Source organism: Amphiura filiformis, chromosome 7, assembly GCF_039555335.1.
Source record: "Amphiura filiformis chromosome 7, Afil_fr2py, whole genome shotgun sequence".
NCBI lineage: Eukaryota > Metazoa > Echinodermata > Ophiuroidea > Amphilepidida > Amphiuridae > Amphiura > Amphiura filiformis.
In genome coordinates, this window is record NC_092634.1 from 63,377,200 (window position 1) to 63,397,578 (window position 20,379).

The 20,379-nt window shown below is 36.1% G+C and overlaps 1 protein-coding gene across 1 annotated transcript in view; it reads left to right on the forward strand.

Annotated features, from left to right (window-relative positions):
- The window catches only part of LOC140157456 (androglobin-like), a 266,592-nt gene that overhangs the window by 116,710 nt on the left and 129,503 nt on the right, over positions 1 to 20,379 (forward strand). The window contains 6 exon segments of the mRNA XM_072180658.1: positions 271 to 450; positions 3,054 to 3,278; positions 5,055 to 5,194; positions 7,418 to 7,507; positions 12,487 to 12,683; positions 13,794 to 13,898. Of these exon segments, the coding sequence (XP_072036759.1) occupies positions 271 to 450; positions 3,054 to 3,278; positions 5,055 to 5,194; positions 7,418 to 7,507; positions 12,487 to 12,683; positions 13,794 to 13,898 (937 nt within the window).

Sequence of the window (20,379 nt, forward strand, 5' to 3'; positions counted from 1 at the left end):
CCAGACCTGATGATGGGGTTGTTACTTTGGGTGCCCATGTTTATGCAGTGGACTTTCCAGTTGAAATCCATATACCTTAATATCCCACACAGGGGGTGTAGATATTCAAATGGATTCACCCATTCAGGTAACCCCATTATTAGGGGGTATATGGATTTCAACTGCAAGAGGCTAATAATAATCCAATTGCTTGCTATAGGACCTTTGTAGAAAGATATTTGAATTATATTGTTTGAACTAATTAAATTTTCTTCTTGTTTACCAACGCAGCAACATTTCTTTGATGATCCAGAAGGTCGCATAGAGATGCCACCTTCACTGCGTCATCGTGTAGATCATTGGAAGCGCCCTCAAGAGTTCATCGTTGACAAGACACCTGTGATATCTGACCTAGATCGGGGTCACGAGTTTGACCTGCTGTCACCTAATGAACATATTCATGACTGTGAGGTAGGTATGAGAATGGTCAACTAAGGAGAGCTAAAAATCACTCTCCTATTTCAGATTTAAGGAGAGCAGTAGAGAGCTCTTGCTCTTGCTCTCCTCAAAACGCAATCCCTGAAGTATTTTCCAGACAAGTAGGCAATAGTTTGGCAATCTACAAACTCTGCTACAGAGGAGTTTTAATTCTAAGGCTTTATAATTCAGGGGTATGAGTCATCACATATAAAAGAGCTGAAAACAGTTACCAAGAAGCTGAAAAAAGCAAGCAAAAAGCTGAAATATCTAGCAAAAAGCTGAAAATATCTAGCAAAAAGCTGTACTGTAATTTGGGAAGATCCTATACTTTTTGTACAAGCTGAAAATCAAACTGAACAAAAAAGCTGAACTATCACAAAATGATAAATCACAGCCCTGAAAATAATAAAGAGCCTAGAGGTGTTTGACTGTCTGTCTTCCCTTTAAACTAAAGCCACGATTTCTCCGTGTTACAAAATTTAAAATCCGTGTTACAAATTGGACGATTCCGTGATTTCCTGTTTTCCACTATAAAGTATGAAATGTTAAAACAAACATGTTTTAAAAGTGTATTTGTCTTACCTTTTACTGTAGTATGGCCAGAATCTTGCATCGTAGGCTTAGCATTAATGCTAGAATGGATTGTTTAATGATTGATTACTGCTAAATAATCACATTTCTTTGTTTTATTTTGCAAATCAACACAAAAGTTAGATATTTTATACAGTTTTTCACTATTTTGTGGCATTTTCAAATTTCCGTGAGCATACCCCGAATTCCGTGAATTTTTCCGTTTTTCCGTATCGCAGAGAAATCGTGGCTTTACTTTAAACCATTAGTCCTTTATAGATAAAATGGTTCAGTGTCCAGACTGTACCATCTGGGGAAGAATTTGATGTTTGTGGGGAAGACAGAATAGAACAACTCACAATTAGCCTAACAGTTGTATAAAAAGTTCCTGGGTCTGACAAATGTTTGCCTATAATCAGTCAGGGAAGGAAGGGAACAAGAAAAAAAATTTGGAAAAATTCATGTAGGTAGCAACCAGCATAACATTTCCCCCTTTTGGGTTCATTTTTTGGGACTCCAGTTGGGGAAGAATCTGGGGAAGGATGTGACACAGCGCAGGTTTATGTAGGTTGATTAGGGTTTGCGCTGATCTGAAACTACTCATCCCTGGAATGGTTAACAGTATGATGTGCGCCATCTTGATCATCAACTTCCTATAAAGTGTGCAGCCTTGTAGGTCTGGCAGCGCAGTATAACGATCGCACTAAGGTATGGCAAAGCATACATTTAGGACGAGAGAAAAAGAAAATATCTTAGTTGTTGTCATGTCCGATTCTCAACCAACAGTGAATTAATCACCATTCATAACCTCATTAATAAATGCAATACATGCGATCCAATCATTTTTATCATTTATTTGCCAAAACGCAAATGCTGAACACGGTTACTAATATTCGACATTGGACTTCTGCGCCGTCAGCGTAAATATTAATGACCTCCGTACGCGCCATGTTGTGTGTAATCTGCACACACGCTGGCCGCCGTATTTGGATTGAGCGCTTCCATATTTGCACAGATTGTGATTTGCATTTCTGTTATTGGTTGTCCTGTTTAGCCTATTCGATTTTTGAAGAGGCAAAACATAAAGATTTTTAATTTTTGAGGAAAATTGTGTGTGTGTTATTTTGACAAGTGAAAAGATTGAAGTTAATAACTTTGCATCGGTAATATGTTGGGCATTGTGAAAATTCTAAACATTTTGCTTTGGACCTTGGAATATGCTTCGATTCCAAAGGCAAAATGTTTAGATTTTTCACAATGTCTTCCAAATAACTGATGCGCAGTTAGGCCAAAAAAAAAAAAGTGTTTGTTTGCCCAGACACGACCGACCCAAAAAATAAAAAAACATCATAAACTTTTTTTAAACAATGATACTCGTATAAAAATAAAGAAAATGATGTTTTTTTCCTATACAAATGCCAAATGACACTTGAAAGTTAATATTCTTGGCAATCACAGCTTTCATTTTTCCCTAGCCCTCCCCAAACAATAATTACCACCAATCAACATCAATATAGAGAAATACATTGATATGCTCCTATAGCCAATCAGAAAAGCAGTTGAAAAGTATGCTGAGTCATTGATTGTGTATAATGTACACTCCGCTTACTACTAACAGTGCTTTCGCACACCTTCGCGTCGCATAGGATTGATTCATTTTTGAGCAGGTTCATGCATTTATGTTTGGTTCTATTTTCCAACAATTTTAGTGATAATTTTTTTTTTAAAAAGCAAAAATCATGTTTTTTTTTTTCTTGTGTATGAAATAGGTTAATGAACACCTTTTACTTGATCCTTTTGCATAAGATGCATCAACATCAGCGCGTGTGCATTATTTTTGTCCAATTTCTCTCAAGCAACAACACCCGTCATAACAATGACCTCTGACCCAGTAAATAACAAATGGAGTCAGCCATTTTTCAGCCAGGGCAAATTGAGTTTTAACTTGTTGCACATCGTTAAACTTTATTATCAATAAATCCAATGGTTTATAAATTTATCTATGTTCTTGACCCTCCTTTCAGGTGATACGATGGATCATATCACAGGTCACCAATCTGTACCGCATCACCGTGCAGACTGGAGAGACGGAATTATCCAATACGCTTGGTATGAACGCAACGACGAATGGAGTGAACCACACATGGAAACCGTGGGATCATATCTTCGCCCTGTGTCGAGTTGGCAAAGGGCCACATCAACCGCAGTATAATCCGCATGGGAAATACATAGTCAAGCTGTACTGGTTGGTGAGTTCAATGGGCTATTTCAGATGAAATCCATACACCCCCTATCGAAGATGTGACTTTAATCTTCCACACAGGGAGTGTGAATTTCAAATTGAGCCACCCATTTGGGGTCGTCTGCTCAAAAATATATTATTCCAGTTGCAATTCATCATACACCCCCTATGTTTGATACACATGACCATCAAATCATATTCAGCCAATCAATTTCTGGCAATTCGAATGCAGATTCGATAATGCAGTGGACACCATATTCCAGGCCTTCTCAACTAGTTTATTTGAAGTGCCAACTGGGAAATTTAGTGATTATGAAGTGCCAACATGTTAAGGGAGGATTTTGCGAGGGAGCGTGTGCGTGACCGAACACATAGCGGGCGAGGTCCAAGGCCCCGTCTTATGGCCCCTGGAAGGGTCCAGTGTGAAAGCCCCGGCAGCGGAGGTCCAGAGGGCAGTGCCCCGGACGCGCTGAGATTTTAGGGCTTTCTAAAGGCTCAGATGTAGTATTTTCACCCCTTTTTTTGTTAAAAATTTATGGGAAAAAATTAGTAAATTTACCGTGCCCCACTTCGACTAACTCCAAGCGCCACAAGTGGCGCGCGCGCTGCCAGTTGAGAAGGCCTGCTATATTCAATACCCTTCATTAAGTAAGATCAACATGGTACATGACTGGTGTGAACAATCATACCACACCTCATCGAACACGCTGTCATTAGCTTGTGATGGGTTGTGGTGTTTTTATGCCTCCACCGCGAGGCATACTGTTTTTGCACTGTCCGAGCTTCTGTGCTTCCGTCCGGATGCTGTATCTCGGGCATGGATTGGGGGATTGACTTCAAATTTTCAGGATAGATGGGTCATGGTCAAAAACTCTGGATACTTTTTTTTTGGGTGAGGTTCAAGGTCATATACTGAGGTCAAAGGTCATTTGAGGTCAAATTACTAAAAACTGTCGTATGGGCATGAAACTTGGTGAATACAGTCAACATTTAGAGCCAAATTTTTGGAAGGTCATTTTGGGGTCATCCGGGGTCACCCAAGGGTCATCTAAGGTCAAATTACTATATATTGTCTTATGGGCATGAAACTTGGTGGGTACAATCAACATTTTAGAGTCAATTTTTTGGTATGTCTTGTTGGGGTTATCCGGGGTCACGCAGGCGTCATCTAAGGTCAAATTGATCAAATTGGTCGTATGGGCATGAAACTCGGTAGGTACAGTCAACATTTAGAGCCAAATTTTTGGAAGGTCATTTCGGGGTCATCTGAGGTCACCCAGGGGTCATCTACGGTCAAATAAATAAAATTGATCGTATGGGCATGAAACTTGGTGGGTACAGTCAACATTTGGAGCCAAATTTTTGGCATGTCATTTTGGGGTCATCCAGGTCATCAAGGGTCATCTGAGGTCAAATTACTAAAAATGGATTTGTACACATTTAAATCGCCCCATGGTGGAGGCATCCCATTCGACGCTTTGCATCGAAAACCGCGACATTTCTAGTTGTTAATCGCACACAACTTCTTATTTCTGGCGATTTCTGATCTACTGCTGAATAAATTCTACTGCTGCTGCATGTCTCTGGTATTATCCAGTGATTACATTGTAGCATTGGCCACAGCTAATACCACAACAGTTCCCATTGAAATCCACACACCCTATATCATATATGTATATGGAAGGCATGACCTTAATCTCCCACACAGGGAGTGTAGATTTCAAACGGAATCACCCATTCAGGTAACTCTATTTCTCTAACCCATTCATATGTTTTGTTGTAGGGTTGCTGGCGTAAGATCACCATCGATGATTCCATACCATTTGATGACAACGGCAAGATGCTATTGCCATGTACAAGACTCAACCAGGAGCTATGGCCTATGCTGCTCTCCAAGGCTCTCATTAAGGTTATGTCACTTGAGTAAGTTATATATGGAACATGGTCTATCAAAGTCCTAAACCAAAATCATTGTGTCAAAATCCTTTGTACTATACTTTGATCAGCTCGTAATCGGCGGGCCTTATAACATCGCGGATTAATATCAAAATATTTAATTTTGAGAATTGTCTTGGGATATCTCGCCAGAAGCATCACAAGTTATTAATCCAAGTCTTTATACTTTGTCTACTTTCTTTAACACACAAAATATAGACCAGACAGGTCAACTAATAACACTTTAAACATGGGTCTACTTTTCGGCATAGTTGTAAAAGCCTAACATTTCCCGCCTATTACCAGCTGATCAAACTATACATGTATTTTGCACATTTCGCACAATAAGCGCAGTAGCCATATATTCCTATGGAAGACATGACCTACTACACCCCTGATAAATTTTGTGACTATAATTTTTAATTTTTCTCAAAATATAACTACACACTGGTAACAAAAGTTATGTATATTATAGGGGCAAGGAATCCAATTACTTCACTGAAATTGCAGTGATTCAAGACAAGTGACATATATATGTTAAGAAATGAGGTACATTCTAGCGGTACCTCTTTTCTTATCATATATAACGTACCACTTGTCTTGAGTCACTGAAATTCCAGTGTAGTAATTGGATTCCTTGCCCCTATATAATATACATCATTTTTGTTACCATTGTTTTATTATTTTTTGAGAAAAATGCAAAAATAGTCACAAATTTATCAAGGGGTGTAGTACCACCTTAATCTCCCACACAGGGGTGTAAATTTCAAATGGAGTCACCCATTCAGGTAACCCCATTTGAAATTCATACTCCTTGTGTGGAAGATTAAGGTCATGTTCTTCCATGGGGGTGTATGAATTAAACTAGAATAGCTTTTTGTAGAAGTGTCGGAATCTGGACTGTCTTCATATACACACCTATGAACTACCAGTTCATTAATTCATGATGAACTACCCTGAAATGTTCATGTTGTCTAAAAATGCTCTCCTGATCCTTGAGAGAAATATGAGGATGATCTTGCTGTGTCTGTGCTTCTTACAGGATTGTTCAAGTTATGTTAGGCACAAGTTGAATCTTGAGAAGTGAGAAATATCTTTTTTCAGGGATGTAAATCTTCCAGAAATGGATTTGTAAAGAGAAATAAACTATAAAGAAAAAAAAATGATGTAATCAATTATGGTTGATTTTTAAAAAATTGGAAAATTTTACAATTTTGTATCCAAAAGGGCAGATTTGTAGCTTATAATCACTTCAGAATCTATTAAAGATATAGAAGTGTGTACAAAACCAATGCATTTTTAGATCTTTAATAGATTCTGAAGTGAACACAATTTACAAATCTGCCGCTTTTGGATACAAAATTGTAATTTGTTGGTGATTTTTTTCCCCAATTTTTTTTTCAAATCAACTACTAATGATTGCAGCGCTTGGCTCTAGGTCAAGGAACTCTCCAAAACTGTAAAAAAAAAAAATTGCAAAAATAAAAGTCTCTTCTGTAGTGCAAGTGCGTGTTTTTAGCAGCCCTAGATGTAATACCAGCTTCTTTGTACCCTACAAGTTTTGACATTGCATTTTTAACTTGTTGAGTTGTACAAAATGTGAACTTTTACTGCTTTAAAATTGATGAAAAATATAAAGGTAATCAAGCCGTTCATACTGTAAAATATCACAATTTCTTCTTTAACACCTGTTGGGGGCTGACCCCTCAGAAGGCATTGCCTTTATTATTATTATTATTATTATTATTATTATTATTATTATTATTATTATTATTATTATTATTATTATTATTATTATTATTATTATTATTATTACAAGGATTTATTGAGCGCATTTCCACAAAGTCCAATGCGCTTTACATAATAAAAATACATACAAAGTACAACTACGATATAAAAATGGCAATATTACCAACTTCAACAACAAAAATATACATAAACATATCTGCACGGAAATTCAAAAGAATAAATTATTGTAATATTAAAACCATTGTATTTATATGAAACATCATTAAAAACCAACATACATAAAAGTAGCCAAAAATTAGAACAAATGACTACGACTTAAACCTTTGGGAAAAGAAACGTTTTTAAAAACTCTTTAACTCAGCTCGCCTTTGGCTGAAACAATAATTGTCAGAAAATGGATAAGTATTCCTGTTCTTGTGCTTATTGTGGATAACTTTTATTTTTCAAAATTCTATTTTTCAGTTATGCAACTGGTACTAGCAGCTGTGAATTCAACGATGTTAGTGTGATCAGCACTTTGACTGGATGGCTGCCTGAGACCATACCACTACAGTAAGTAATCTATTGTGCCCCCCTCCTGAAAAAATGGGGTGTGGTAATATAGTCATAACTGATCATGATTTAGCTGATGTGATTTGTCTTAGCTGTGTCAATGCTGTATAATGTATGTAAATAACTATCATTCCTATGGACTGTAATCCAAGCCTTAACTTTTTAGAAATTTAGTACACTGCAACTTTTGTAGCAAAATCAATTTAGTGCTTTTAAGTAAAGATTTAATGCTTCAGTAACAGAACTTTTGTACACGGTTGAGCGGGCTTTCTAGTTTGAAATCCTTACACCCTGTATGGAAGACATGATCTTAATCTTTCACACAGGGAGTGTTGATTTCAAATGGGGTTATCTGAATGAGTGACTCCATTTGATATTTACACCTCCTGTGTGGGAGATTAAGGTCTTGTCTTCCATAGGGGGTGTATGGATTTCAACTGAATAGCCCAATGTTTCATCTCTTATCCTAGCTTAAAGGGGCATTTCGTGATCCACAGCCTCATCCCCCACTTTTCCCAAAAAAGTTGAGATTTTTACACCACTGGATACCTCTGGCTACATAATGTTTATGTACCAAATATTTCTTGCAGATTAATTCGTTTAGCAAAAATATCGCCAAATTTGAATTTTGTTCTGGTGCACCAGAACGAAATTACAACACATTGTCTATGGAGCAGTGTAATACACATAATCATGCATAACTCGCAAACGCAAAATCGGAATCAACTGAAATTTTGGAAATAAGCTTTTTTCGTGGATATCTACTGAAAAATGTCATAAAAAGAGGATGCTAGGATCACGAAATCCTCCTTTAAATCCACTCGCACATTTTCTCTTCCTCCTTCTTTCCTTCATTCCTTGCACTTTTCTCCCCCATTCACTTCCTTCTCTTAATCTCTCATAGCTATCTTGTACAAAGTGCAGTGTATAGGAGACGTAAGCGGCATCTTAACGAGGAAGCATCAGGTGATACGGGAATGAGTGAGGCGCATGATGATAGCCAATCTCCGCCTCAAAATTTGATGGCCGAAGCGGGAGAGGCGGCCATTGATGATAACATCTTAGGGTAGATTCAGTTAGCTTTGATTGAAATTAGCAGTTTATCTAAATTATCAGACATTAAAGCATTTTCATAACATGATTAGACCTTTTTGATATCTGATCTGAAATAAGTCCATGTCATGTGTGATGAACATCCGCAAGTGATCACACACCGGTGATAGTGCATTTGACCTGGCATAGTATGATTGTTCACACAAATCAAATATGGAGTGTTTTTATGTGATGCAGTACATAGAATGCGGTGACCATTGTGTGGTCCAGTACATGGTCATATCGCTAGATATAAATTGGTTCAATATGTTTTGATGGTTGTGTGTGGTTGTCGTTCTTCATTAAAAGTTCTCCGGAAAAGGTCTGTTGCTCTATTATAAAAAGCAAGTTTCTAGTCATGTTTGGTAAATATGGAGCCATTCCATATGAAAGCCATGCATACACCCCCTATGGAAGACATGACCTTAATCTTCCACATAGGGAGTTTGAATTTCAAATGGGGTTGCCTGAATGGGTAGCTTTATTTGAAATCTACACTACCTTTGTGGGAGTTTTAGGTTATATTTTCCATAGAGGGAGTATGGATTTCAACTGGGAGAGCCCATTAAGAAAAGTTAACTCCAACAGTGTTTTGGAAATTTTTCATCTTTAGCTGAAGTGCATTTGAAAACTTCAACGAATCACGATAAAGCAAGTAAATTTGCGCCATAATGTCTGATGATTGTGATTTATGATTCAGTTTAGAATTTTCAATCATGTTTTTATTCTCATTATTAGTAATATATTAAGCTTCTTTAATTTGATTTTGTTGCAATTTTCAATGTATTCGTTATGAAATTTCCAGCTCTAACCTAAGACTTACCTTTTCGCATTTTATGATTTTTATTTTAAATAACATAATGTTGTTTTTGTTGTTGTTGTTGTTGTTATTGTTGTTGTTTTTCTTCATTTTGGTGCTACTAACTAGCATTATGCATATATATCCTAATTGTTATTCAAAAGGGATTTTAAAGTATTTTATGTACCATTTATTCCGAAAGTTTACCGTTTTCTAAAATCCATTTTCTGTGTTGTAATCCGTGTTGTAAATTCATGTTTCATGAATAAAGCTTAAAATGTATAAACAATGATAATAATGTCACAATGAATTGTTCAATATAGCAATCAATATGCTCTGATTGGAATATTCACGATAATAGCCCGACTGTTACGATGATTAGAGGGATAATAGGGGGTTCATGCCTTGGTAATATACCTTTATTTCGGTATTATTGAACAGTATTATCATAAAAATTGACACACACAACTTATTGTTTGTTAAAATTATTTCTCTTATCTTTTAAAAAATTTTGTCACATCATATAAAAATGTTATTTTCCGTGTTGTCCCTCCGATTCCGTGATTTTTTCAAAACGGAAAACTTCGGACTCTATCTTAAGTGTTCCCAGTAATTATTTTATGTGTTCTCTTTTAGGTTTGTTCTGCACATTGAATATTAAGCTTTTCCATTTAAAATCCACACTACCCCTGTGGAAGAATTTAGAAATATCTTCCACAGGGGAGTATGAATTTTAAATAAAATGAACACAGAAGCTCCAATTGAAACTTGCCCTCAGTGGAAGATTCAGGTTGAATTTTTCTCAGAGGGTGTATAAAATTCAAATGGAGCTGCCAAATGTGTTCATTCCATGTGAAATTCATACTCCACCTGTGGAAGATATTTCTAAACTCTTTCACAGGGGTAGTGTGGAATAGAATAGCCATTAGTTCAGAACATGAAACATATTACTAGTCACATTATTTCACTCGCCAAATATTTATTCTTATAATGATGGATAATTTCTAACCGTATACTATAAAGAGACAGAGATCAATCACCAACAGGCAAAGTCGCAGCATCACTTGTTAATAAATGTTAAAAAAATAAATAAATGTTGGTAAAAAAACAGGTATTTATACAGCGCCTTTCACATGTGAACATGTACCAAAGCGCTTTACATTTATTCCGCCGTCATTAGAATATGTCAGCTGCCATACAATGCCCAAGGCATGCTCATACCTTTAGGCGGCGCTCAATGGACAGTATTCATAACAGCTCCCCATTTCACACCTGGGTGGAGAGTAGTATTCAAGATACGAACCCGCAACCTTCCGATTATGAGTCCTAGCCCGTTCCGCTCGGCCACTATGCTCCCTCATTAGGACTAATCGTTCCATAAGTGTGAGAGACGAACTGCTACATACATACCACACATTTATTTGGTCATTTGCGTAAATGAAAAGACACGCAGTGCTCTAGATTGCGTAACGAGAAGGCACACAATGCTTTCATGATACGGACAGGGGGGTCAGTGCCCCCAATAAGATGACTCATGCTATGCCACTGCGATCGGCCCTCATGAATATGGAAGAATTCCCAGCATACAAAGCACAGGGACTTAGCATGTTGATGAATGGTCTGTATATTTTTGGTCTATGTTTCTGACCCTATTTTCTTGATTAATTTGTTAACTTTTTGACTAATTTCTACTTATTCATATCCCAGCAATAGGTACAAACCTTGAAGCAAACCTTTTATCATGTGTCCTATTATACCGTATTCATTCCATTAACCGCCCATAGCGCCTACCCAGTTAATATTTATTGCCCATACAAATCTGGATCATGGTCTGAAGCATGGCGTGCACACTGATGATGGATGAATATTTGGGCCACTTTTTAATTATGTAAACAGTGTAAAAAATAAGCGCCCTGGGCGGTTATTGGAATAAATACGGTAGTCCTCTTTTTGTTTTGTAATAAATTATATGAAAATATTTAGAGTTTAGATTTTACAATGACTGTTACAATGAACATTTTACACTTACTCCTAATTAAGGGGGGTACTACACCCATGTGTTAAGTTTGTGACTATTTTTGCATTTTACTCAAAAAATAATAACACACAGTTGGTAACAAAAGTTATGTATATTATTGGGGCAAGGAATCCAATTACTACACTGAAATTTTAGTGACTCAAGACAAGCGGTTCAGTATATATGATAGGAAACGAGGTACATCCTAGCGGTACCTTATTTCTTATCATAAATAAGAAACCGCTTATTGTGGGTCACTGAAATTCCAGTGTAGTAATTGGAGTCCTTGCCCTATAATATACATATTTTTTGTTACCACTGTGTTATTAGTTTTTGAGAAAAATGCAAAAATAGACACAAATTTATCGAGGGGTGTAGTACCCCCTTAAGCTAAAAAAAATGCTATATCCCAAAGCCCTTGGCAGTTTCAAAAATGAATGCGGAGTGGTTTTTTTCTTCTTTTTTTTTTTAAAACTTATTTTTGAATTAAAATCTCATTTTCAAGTGTTCAAAAGTAGACAACATAAAGTTGTGGTTCATTTACACAATTGAAGTACAAATATAAATTGTTTTATACCTAAACAATGCAAGTATCAAATCAAGTCAATTTTGTTCAAAATATTTTCATGAATTTGCGGCAAAAATCTAAAAAGTTTAAATGATATGAAAAATGAGTTTGATGTTTCAGCTGATATAGACACGCTAAGAAAAAGTGAATGTGTGCGGGCTCTTTGAGACATAGCTTTTTTTGTTGTTAAGGTCTGTTCATACTACGCCGCAATTACTTTGCGATGCGATGTGTTACCGCATCGTACTCCAAAATACTGCATTGCGGTATCGAAATAAAGTTAAATACATTTTAACTTGGAATGGCAATGAGTTGTGTTGATTGCGGCAAAAAGTAATCGATATATCAGCAACGCACCACAAAGCAATTGCGGTGTAGTATGAGCGGACCTTTAGCCTTATAGCTTGACACTTTTTATTAATTTTTTCAATGTCAAATCTGATGATTGATGCTCCTTATTTTACTTTAATAAATATCACAATCACATTTTCCTTTTTTGCCAGGTACGGTCACCTAGACAAAGTGTGGGATCTACTAAAGCATCTTCTGCCTCAGTTTAAACTACCAGAAGTAACAGAACAACCAGAGACGACAGAAGCCGAGACGGTCAAGAAAGATGTGAAGATAGATGATACCGCCTCATCCATAAAAGAAGGCAGTAAGAAAGATGAAAAGACAGGCAAAGAGAAGGAAGGCAAAAGTAAGTTATGACATCCCAGTCTTAGTCAGTGGCTGTGGTTTAGGTTGTAATAGTTGGTGAACGGGGGGGGGGGGTACCACTGGAGGTGGGACAAAGCTTCACTTTTTCAGTGTTTTAGATGAGATTAGATTAGGCAGCTCCAAGATTTTGAGTAGTGGATGCTGGCGTAGCCGGTATCCACTATGATAAAATATTGGACCTGCCTGTTGTCTTATAACACGGTAGAGGATATAGTCAAAAGAAAAAAATATTCTTGTCCATGTTTACAGGCAGCAAGGAGTACTTTCTGAAACTATAAAAGCTAGTAAATAGTATTTCAGTTAGTGAAGGTCCTTCCAAATATACACAACAGCTGAGTGGGCTGATATCTACCCAAAATGGATTTATTTGGAATGATTTAATTGAACTCCAAAGTTGATGAAGTACAGCATGTCTGGCAATGCCGACTCAACCAGAATCAGAATCAGAGCTACCTGTGGGACTAAAATCTGGACATGCTACAATTTATACTATTGCGTTATTTACAGGTCCAATCATGGTTTTTGATGTAACTCATATTTAAAGAAACAAACTAAAATGGCGTCTTATGAACGAATGGCTGACTCCTTTTGTCCTCCCGAAACATAAGTGCAAAATGTTGACAATTCCATCCCGAAAAAATCAATGTTTTAGCTAGAGTTTACAAACGTAATCAGACTTTTTGACCCTCCCTAACGAAAGGACTGTCATTTATAGGAGGTCAGCAAACTTTTGCTTTGTTCCGTAACTCATTCTTAATCTCTCACAATGGGCTGTTCCATCTAAAATCCACACTACCCCTGTGGAAGATTTTGGAAATATCTTCCACAGGGGAGATAAATTTCAAATGGAATTAACACTTTAGCAGCTCCATTTGAAACTCACCCTCCCTCTGTGGAAGATTCAGGTTGAATCTTTCTCAGAAGGTGATGAAACTCAAATGGAGCTGCCTAATGTGCTCATTCCATTTGAAATTCATACTCCCCCTGTGGAAGATATTTCCAAAATCTTCCACAGGGGTATAGGGTGGATTTTAGATGGAATAGCCCAATTTATACTCAATTTGCTATTTTATGATTTGGTAAATATTAGGTGAGAAGGCAGAGAAAGAAGGAAAGCCAGGTAAAGAAGGCGCCCACAAGGACCACAAGGAAGACAAGAAAGACAAGAAAGACAAGGACAAAGACAAGGACAAACGTAAGTTTTGAATTGTTAAACCGGTTCTTGATTGTGTTGTAATGAAATAAATGCAATAATTTATAACTTTTACAGGTGTAGATGCACACAAACAAGATGGAGACATTCCATTTAAGGTGCACACACCCCCAGTGGAAGATTTTATAAATAGCTTCCACAGGGGGAGTATGAATTACAAATGGAATTAGCACATTAAGCAACTCATAATTGAAACTCGCCCTCCCTCTGTGAAAGATTATTGTTGAAACTATTTCGTGTCTGACGTCCCCATCATGACGCATGATTGGTTAGCATAGCGTAACTAAGGCCACGCCTTCCCTCGTTACACTATGTTAACCAATCACAGGCCATGGGGAGTATGATTGACAGGATAGTTTTGTTGTAGTGATTTCAGACTTTGATATAGTGAAAGGACACTTACATTTTAAAAACTTTCAGCAAATTTTTATTTTTTATTTTAAAAGAGTTTCCATTTCAGAATCACAATGACACATTCATATACAAATCAGCATATTGGCACCAGACCTTGAATTTTAATTTTTTTGGCACTCATTTTCAAGGCCACTGGGCAAAGACAAAGAAGGGCACCAAGACCAACAAATGATAAAAAAATGATCTGGGGCAATGGCCTCGGTGGCCTCCCCCGAAATTTGAGCCCTGATTGGCACCATCTGACCCAATCAGACCAAAGTTTGTATACGCAAAAATAAGGAGTAAAAACAATATAAAGCATATTAAGAAAATGGCTTTATAAAAAGTTCATAACTTTGCAACAAATTATGCCGGGAATGTGGGGATTTCAACAGCAGTAAGCTTGTGTACTGAGCAAGTTAGTATTCCAGTTAAAACCCATACACCCCCTATGGAAGACATAACCTTAATCTTCCACACAGGGAGTGTGAATTTCAAATGGGGTTACCTGAACAGGTAACTCAATTTGAAATTTACACCCCTGTGTGGGATTATGGTCATGTTTTCCATAGGGGTGTATGGATTTCAACTGAATAGCCTAATATCTCAATTTTCAAACTGTCCTACTTTGGTCCAAGTGATTGAATTGTGTCATATCGTCCATAGGCTGGAAAATCCCATGTGTCTTTGGCCCCTGAACATGTTTAAAGCGAAACCTCCTATGTAACCTATTTGCAGTTTTGTTTTAAACATCATGTTCAAGGGCCAAAGACATTTAGAAGTTTTTCTTGCCCATGGATTATTTCAATATGATAATACAATAAACCAAGATATTTTATTATTTGCGTGTTTAAAAACATGTGTAAAAGAATGTGTGTTAAGGTGCAGCATGGGCAGTGAATGTTTTGTATGGCTGCCCTGTGCAGAGCACAGTTTGTCGTCTGCATCACATAGTGTCACATCTTCAAAGGCTGCCTTGTGTGATTTTTATTATCATTGTTGTATTTCATATTATCATGTTACATTTCAGTATGCTTCTTTCTTTTACGAATGGACATGAGGTTGTAATATTGTGATAATACCTCAAAATTAATATATAAATTTAATTATACAGTGTATCTCATCATAATTAGATGACAATAATACAAAAATCACAAAAGGCAGCCTTTGTAGATACGACAGTATGTGAAGCAGACGACGAGTTGTCATACAATGTTCAGCCCATGTGATTATACGAGTGCAACAGCAGAAAAGAGCATCAACAGCAGAAAAGAGCGTCATCAGTACAGTGCATTCACACTGCATCTTAACTTAAGCTCTTAAATATAAAATGTTAACAGTAAATTATTTTATCTTCGTATGTTACCAATCATGAGTGTGTTTTAATGGCTTAAACCATATATTTCATACACTGCATAGTAACTAAAGGTCTCAAATCTTATGTTTTTACCATAAATTATTTTTATCTTCATATGTTACCAATCATGAGTGTGTATTATTTATGGCTTAAACTATATATTTCATAATCACCGATTAACCAAGCGCCATTTTCTCTTCACAACTCCTCGGGTCATTCAGGCATACCACTCGCAGACATTTCGGAGAACTCCATAGGTCTGTTTGATATTGCATGATATTGATCAGCATGTTCTCATCATTGCATGATATTGATCAGCATGTTCTCATCATTGCATGATATTGATCAGCATGTTCTCATCATTGCATGATTATTGATATTGATCAGCATGTTGATCCTCATCATCATGTATGCATGTACATGATTTGCCTGTCACACTTTTCATTGATCATAAGGCCTCAAAAAATAAATTGTTTGATTGACGTAACATAAAAAAAATTAGGGTAGGTAGGTCAGGATTTTTGTTACTTTTTAAGCTGTAAATTTGGAACTTTTTTCTTTCTTTTTTTAAAAATTTATTGAAATTTTTAAATTTCTTTATTTTTTTATTGTTCATTTTGCAAAAAAAAGTCTAGGGTCTGGCCTACTTTAATGGTCGGTAGGGTTACGCCAATCACACAATTTTTTTTTGAGGCCAAAGTGATCTCTCTATGATTAGACTGTTCCAGTTGAAATCCCTACTCCCCGTATGGAAGACATTACCTTAATCTCCCACAAAGGGAGTGTAAATTCCAAATGGGATTACCTGAATGGGCGACTCCATTTGAAATCTATACCCCCTGTGTTGGATATTAAGGTCATGTCCTCAGTAGGGGTATATGGATTTCAATTGGAATAGCACATTGCATGATTCATTGATGACTTTTCGATCGAAAAATCCTAATGTTTTTACTCATTTTTCCATAGTTTTTGATGACATGTTATATATAGTATCTTGATCACAGCTGCTTTCCAGGCTCACTGCATCTCTTGCCTGACTTAGTTTTATAGCCTCATTCATACTGTCAAGCTTCAAAATAAGCAGGCACCCAGGAGCCATTTACCCAATGGTCATAACATTTTGGCTCCTGGTCCACACCAAAATCATATGAACCAGGCTCTACATTTAAAAAAAGCCTGGTAGTTAAAGCAGGCTTTGTATTTAATGTGTACAATTGAAATTTAAATTACTCTTAGCTCTTTAAAAATGGCTCCTGGTTCACTAGATAATCACAGGATCAGGAGCTGCTTTTTCCAAATGTGTCCAGATCTGCTTATTTTGAGGCTTGCTCACTGTACAATGTGTGCTTGAGCAGTAAGTGGTCAAGATGGCATACACTGTCATCAAAAGCTAGGCAAAAGTGAATAAAAAAATAGATTCACCGATCAAAAATGTCATCAAGATTCTAAACAGTCCTACAAATGCAACTCTTCAATGCATGATTCATGTTTCAAACCATATTCTTCTCATTTTCTCACAAAATTATTTGATTATAATTAGAGAGGGCGGCCTATCTACTGTGTCATAGCATGACACATCAAAATTATTTGATAATATATTTCTGACTTTCATATTATTACCACAACTCAAGATATCATAAGTAAGCATTCTCAAGATTCACAGTATGATGCGCCGCCAGCAGTTGCTCTTGCTAGTCCCAATTTGTGACCTCTAGGGTCAACATCGTTGTTCTAGCCACCATTGGATTTTTATTTGAGTGCGATAATAATAATGTTGAAAAGAGTTCATCAAAGGATTATGTATGATCAATAGATAGAAAATGGATCTACTATTTTGTAAATTGCAACATCAAATGTTATATTCATTATTGACATTTTAAACACACAATAACATATCGTCGGCAGAGTGCAAAACTATCGTAAGTGCAGTAGAATTTAATAGCTGCCTTTTGTAAAACACCTATTGTTTGCAGCACAATCCCCTCATCATGCTCATTGTAAAGTGCTGATGTTCTGTATACTATCCTGATGACCACTAAGCTAACCCAAGATATCACCTTTACACATAGTTGGGTGTTATTGGTTGAAAGTAATATTTGTGACCCATTAGACGAATGAGCGTAAATGTCCTCAATTGTATTCTGAGTTACAGTGTAAAATGGGCATGAAGGTCGTATTCATAGGTACCTCAATTTGGTGCTACGTGTACCTCATTTAATGAGATACACGTAGCACCAAATTGAAATACCTATGAATATGACCTTCATGCCCATTTTACACTGTAACTCAGAATACAATTGAGGACATTTACGGCTCATTCGTGGTGTACGGTCACATTTATTGAAATGTTGCAAATGGCAGCTATTGCATTCTACAACAACACGATGGTGTTGCACTCTGCCGATATGTGTTGTATTCATATTATACAGGCTTTTTCCCATGATGCACTGCATATTTTGGGCTCTCCCTAGCAAACACTGGAGGCGCATCGTATTTTTAATCAACCAAATTCTGTACACTTCTTAAATTGCATGATAAATAGTTCAAATATCAATTCTACAAATAGCCATAAATCACCTAGTTACCTGCTAGTATACACCATTACCAACAGGAACAAATCTAAGATTAGGCCGTTATGAGTTTCAAAGTTGCTGTAAATAAAAAGTTTCTAACAGTCTTTTAGAGAATAACGATAGGAATTTTTGTTTTTACTATCCTCTACCGTGTGTTAGACGACAGGCAGGTCCAATATTTTGAGTAGTGGATGCCGGCGCCAAAATAAAAATATTGGACCTGCCTGTCGTCTATCACACGGTAGAGGATAGTAAAAATAAAAATTCCTATCGTTTATTCTCATTCTTAGTCACTTAAATATTATTTTAATAATTGTAAATTATTTTTTAAGCAAAAACAAAGTTACCGTCATAGAAACTCCCCTTATTATAAAATGAACGAAACTTGTTTACAACTTCACATATTCTGTTGCGAGTACTGCTAGTGTGTTTGCGTATCCCGCACTAGTCTATGCATACAACGTGACACATACACGCACCTCTACAAGCGTGTTATGCGTTATCAATGCTCATGATGACATGGGGTCGTCTACGGCCTGATAGACAGCACCGAAATTATGCGATTGTCCAATCAGTTTATGTGTCTACGGACTAGACCACTCCCACTGACTAAGAATGAACATTAATAACCTCTTTTTCTGATGAAGTTATTTGGATCATCATTTGATCGTCACATGATCGTAACACCTTTTTGGAGAGAGGTTTTGAATCAAATCAGTTCTCTGATGTGCTCTTTGAATTTGTCCATTTGTACATAAGATCATATATCTCTCATTTGATTGTAACATACTCGAATTTTGTGGAATTTTTTTTTCATGTTTCTTTAAATCAATGATCCATGGCCTTTAAATTTTGTTCTTTTTTTGCATGAAACCTCTCATACTTTCATCTACTGGCTCAAAATAAGCTAAGGTGTCATAAAAGTGTAACACACAATTATTTTTCCAGCTCTTTTCTTTTGGTCTCCAACCAGGTTTAAATTATAGTATGCACATATATCGTTCATAATACACTAAAAGAAAGATAAGTTATAGACCATTTACTTCACAAATTTAATTTTCTAGCCCTTGCGTACGTTATATTTGACAGACACAATTTTGATGATTTTCTGCAATCAAATAAAAATTTATAAAGTATTACATGAGGTATTTTGTGGTTATTTAGGTGTAGGACCTACAGCAACTGATTGTGGAAAAAAATGTGTCCAAATATTACAATAAGGAGGATAAATTGTTATAAATAAAATATGTGTGTCTGTCAAGCCATAACATACGCAAGATGTCTGTCAAATGTAACATACAGAATAATAATTTGGCAAAAACAGTAGTTCAAGATGGGAAATTGAATAAAGATCACATGCAGTTTATAAATCACATGTTTTAAAACACTTTTATAAACTCTAAACTATCATCATAATGTGAACATCAAGTGATTTTAATTTTTTTAAACGATTATGATGTTACTTTTGACAGACACATACAAATCTTATGCACAAACTTATGCATACAAATGTTTGACAGACAACACTTAACAATGGATTGTGTCATCAAAAAAGCTTCTCCTCACAAAGTGATAGTGCCACAAAGCTAGGTGGAGCTAAATGCTATGTCATGTAGCATAATTAGCTGTATCATCCTAGTTTAGCAGGAATTACAGCACCGTCTTGAGTATGTTACTATTTGACAGACATTTCAAGAAAAATTTTAAAATTGTTATATGTTCAAAAAAGATGGCAGCCACTTACAAATTGATTATAATATGGAGAAATGAAGTTATTTACAATAGATTTACCCTTTAGTTTATGCTTCAAGTCTTTGTTTATAAAAAACTGAGGGACTTCAAAATCAATCAAAAGTTTGACAGACAATAGTAACATACGCAAGGCAAACTTTTAAATCCTTTTTTGATCTGTTAACTTATAATTCATAATGCCTCTTTCTGTTTTTTTTTGATTGGTTTACTGCACCATTTTGGGAAACAGGTCACATGAATTTCTATAAGGATCCATAAAAAAAATTAAAAGCTGTTGAAAAAAGGCGTCTCTTGGCATGTTATTAAATAAAAAAAGTGTAAAAATAGGCATTTTTACAGCTATTTTTATTATTTTTATTATTTAGAGTGAAAGGATTTTACTTAAATT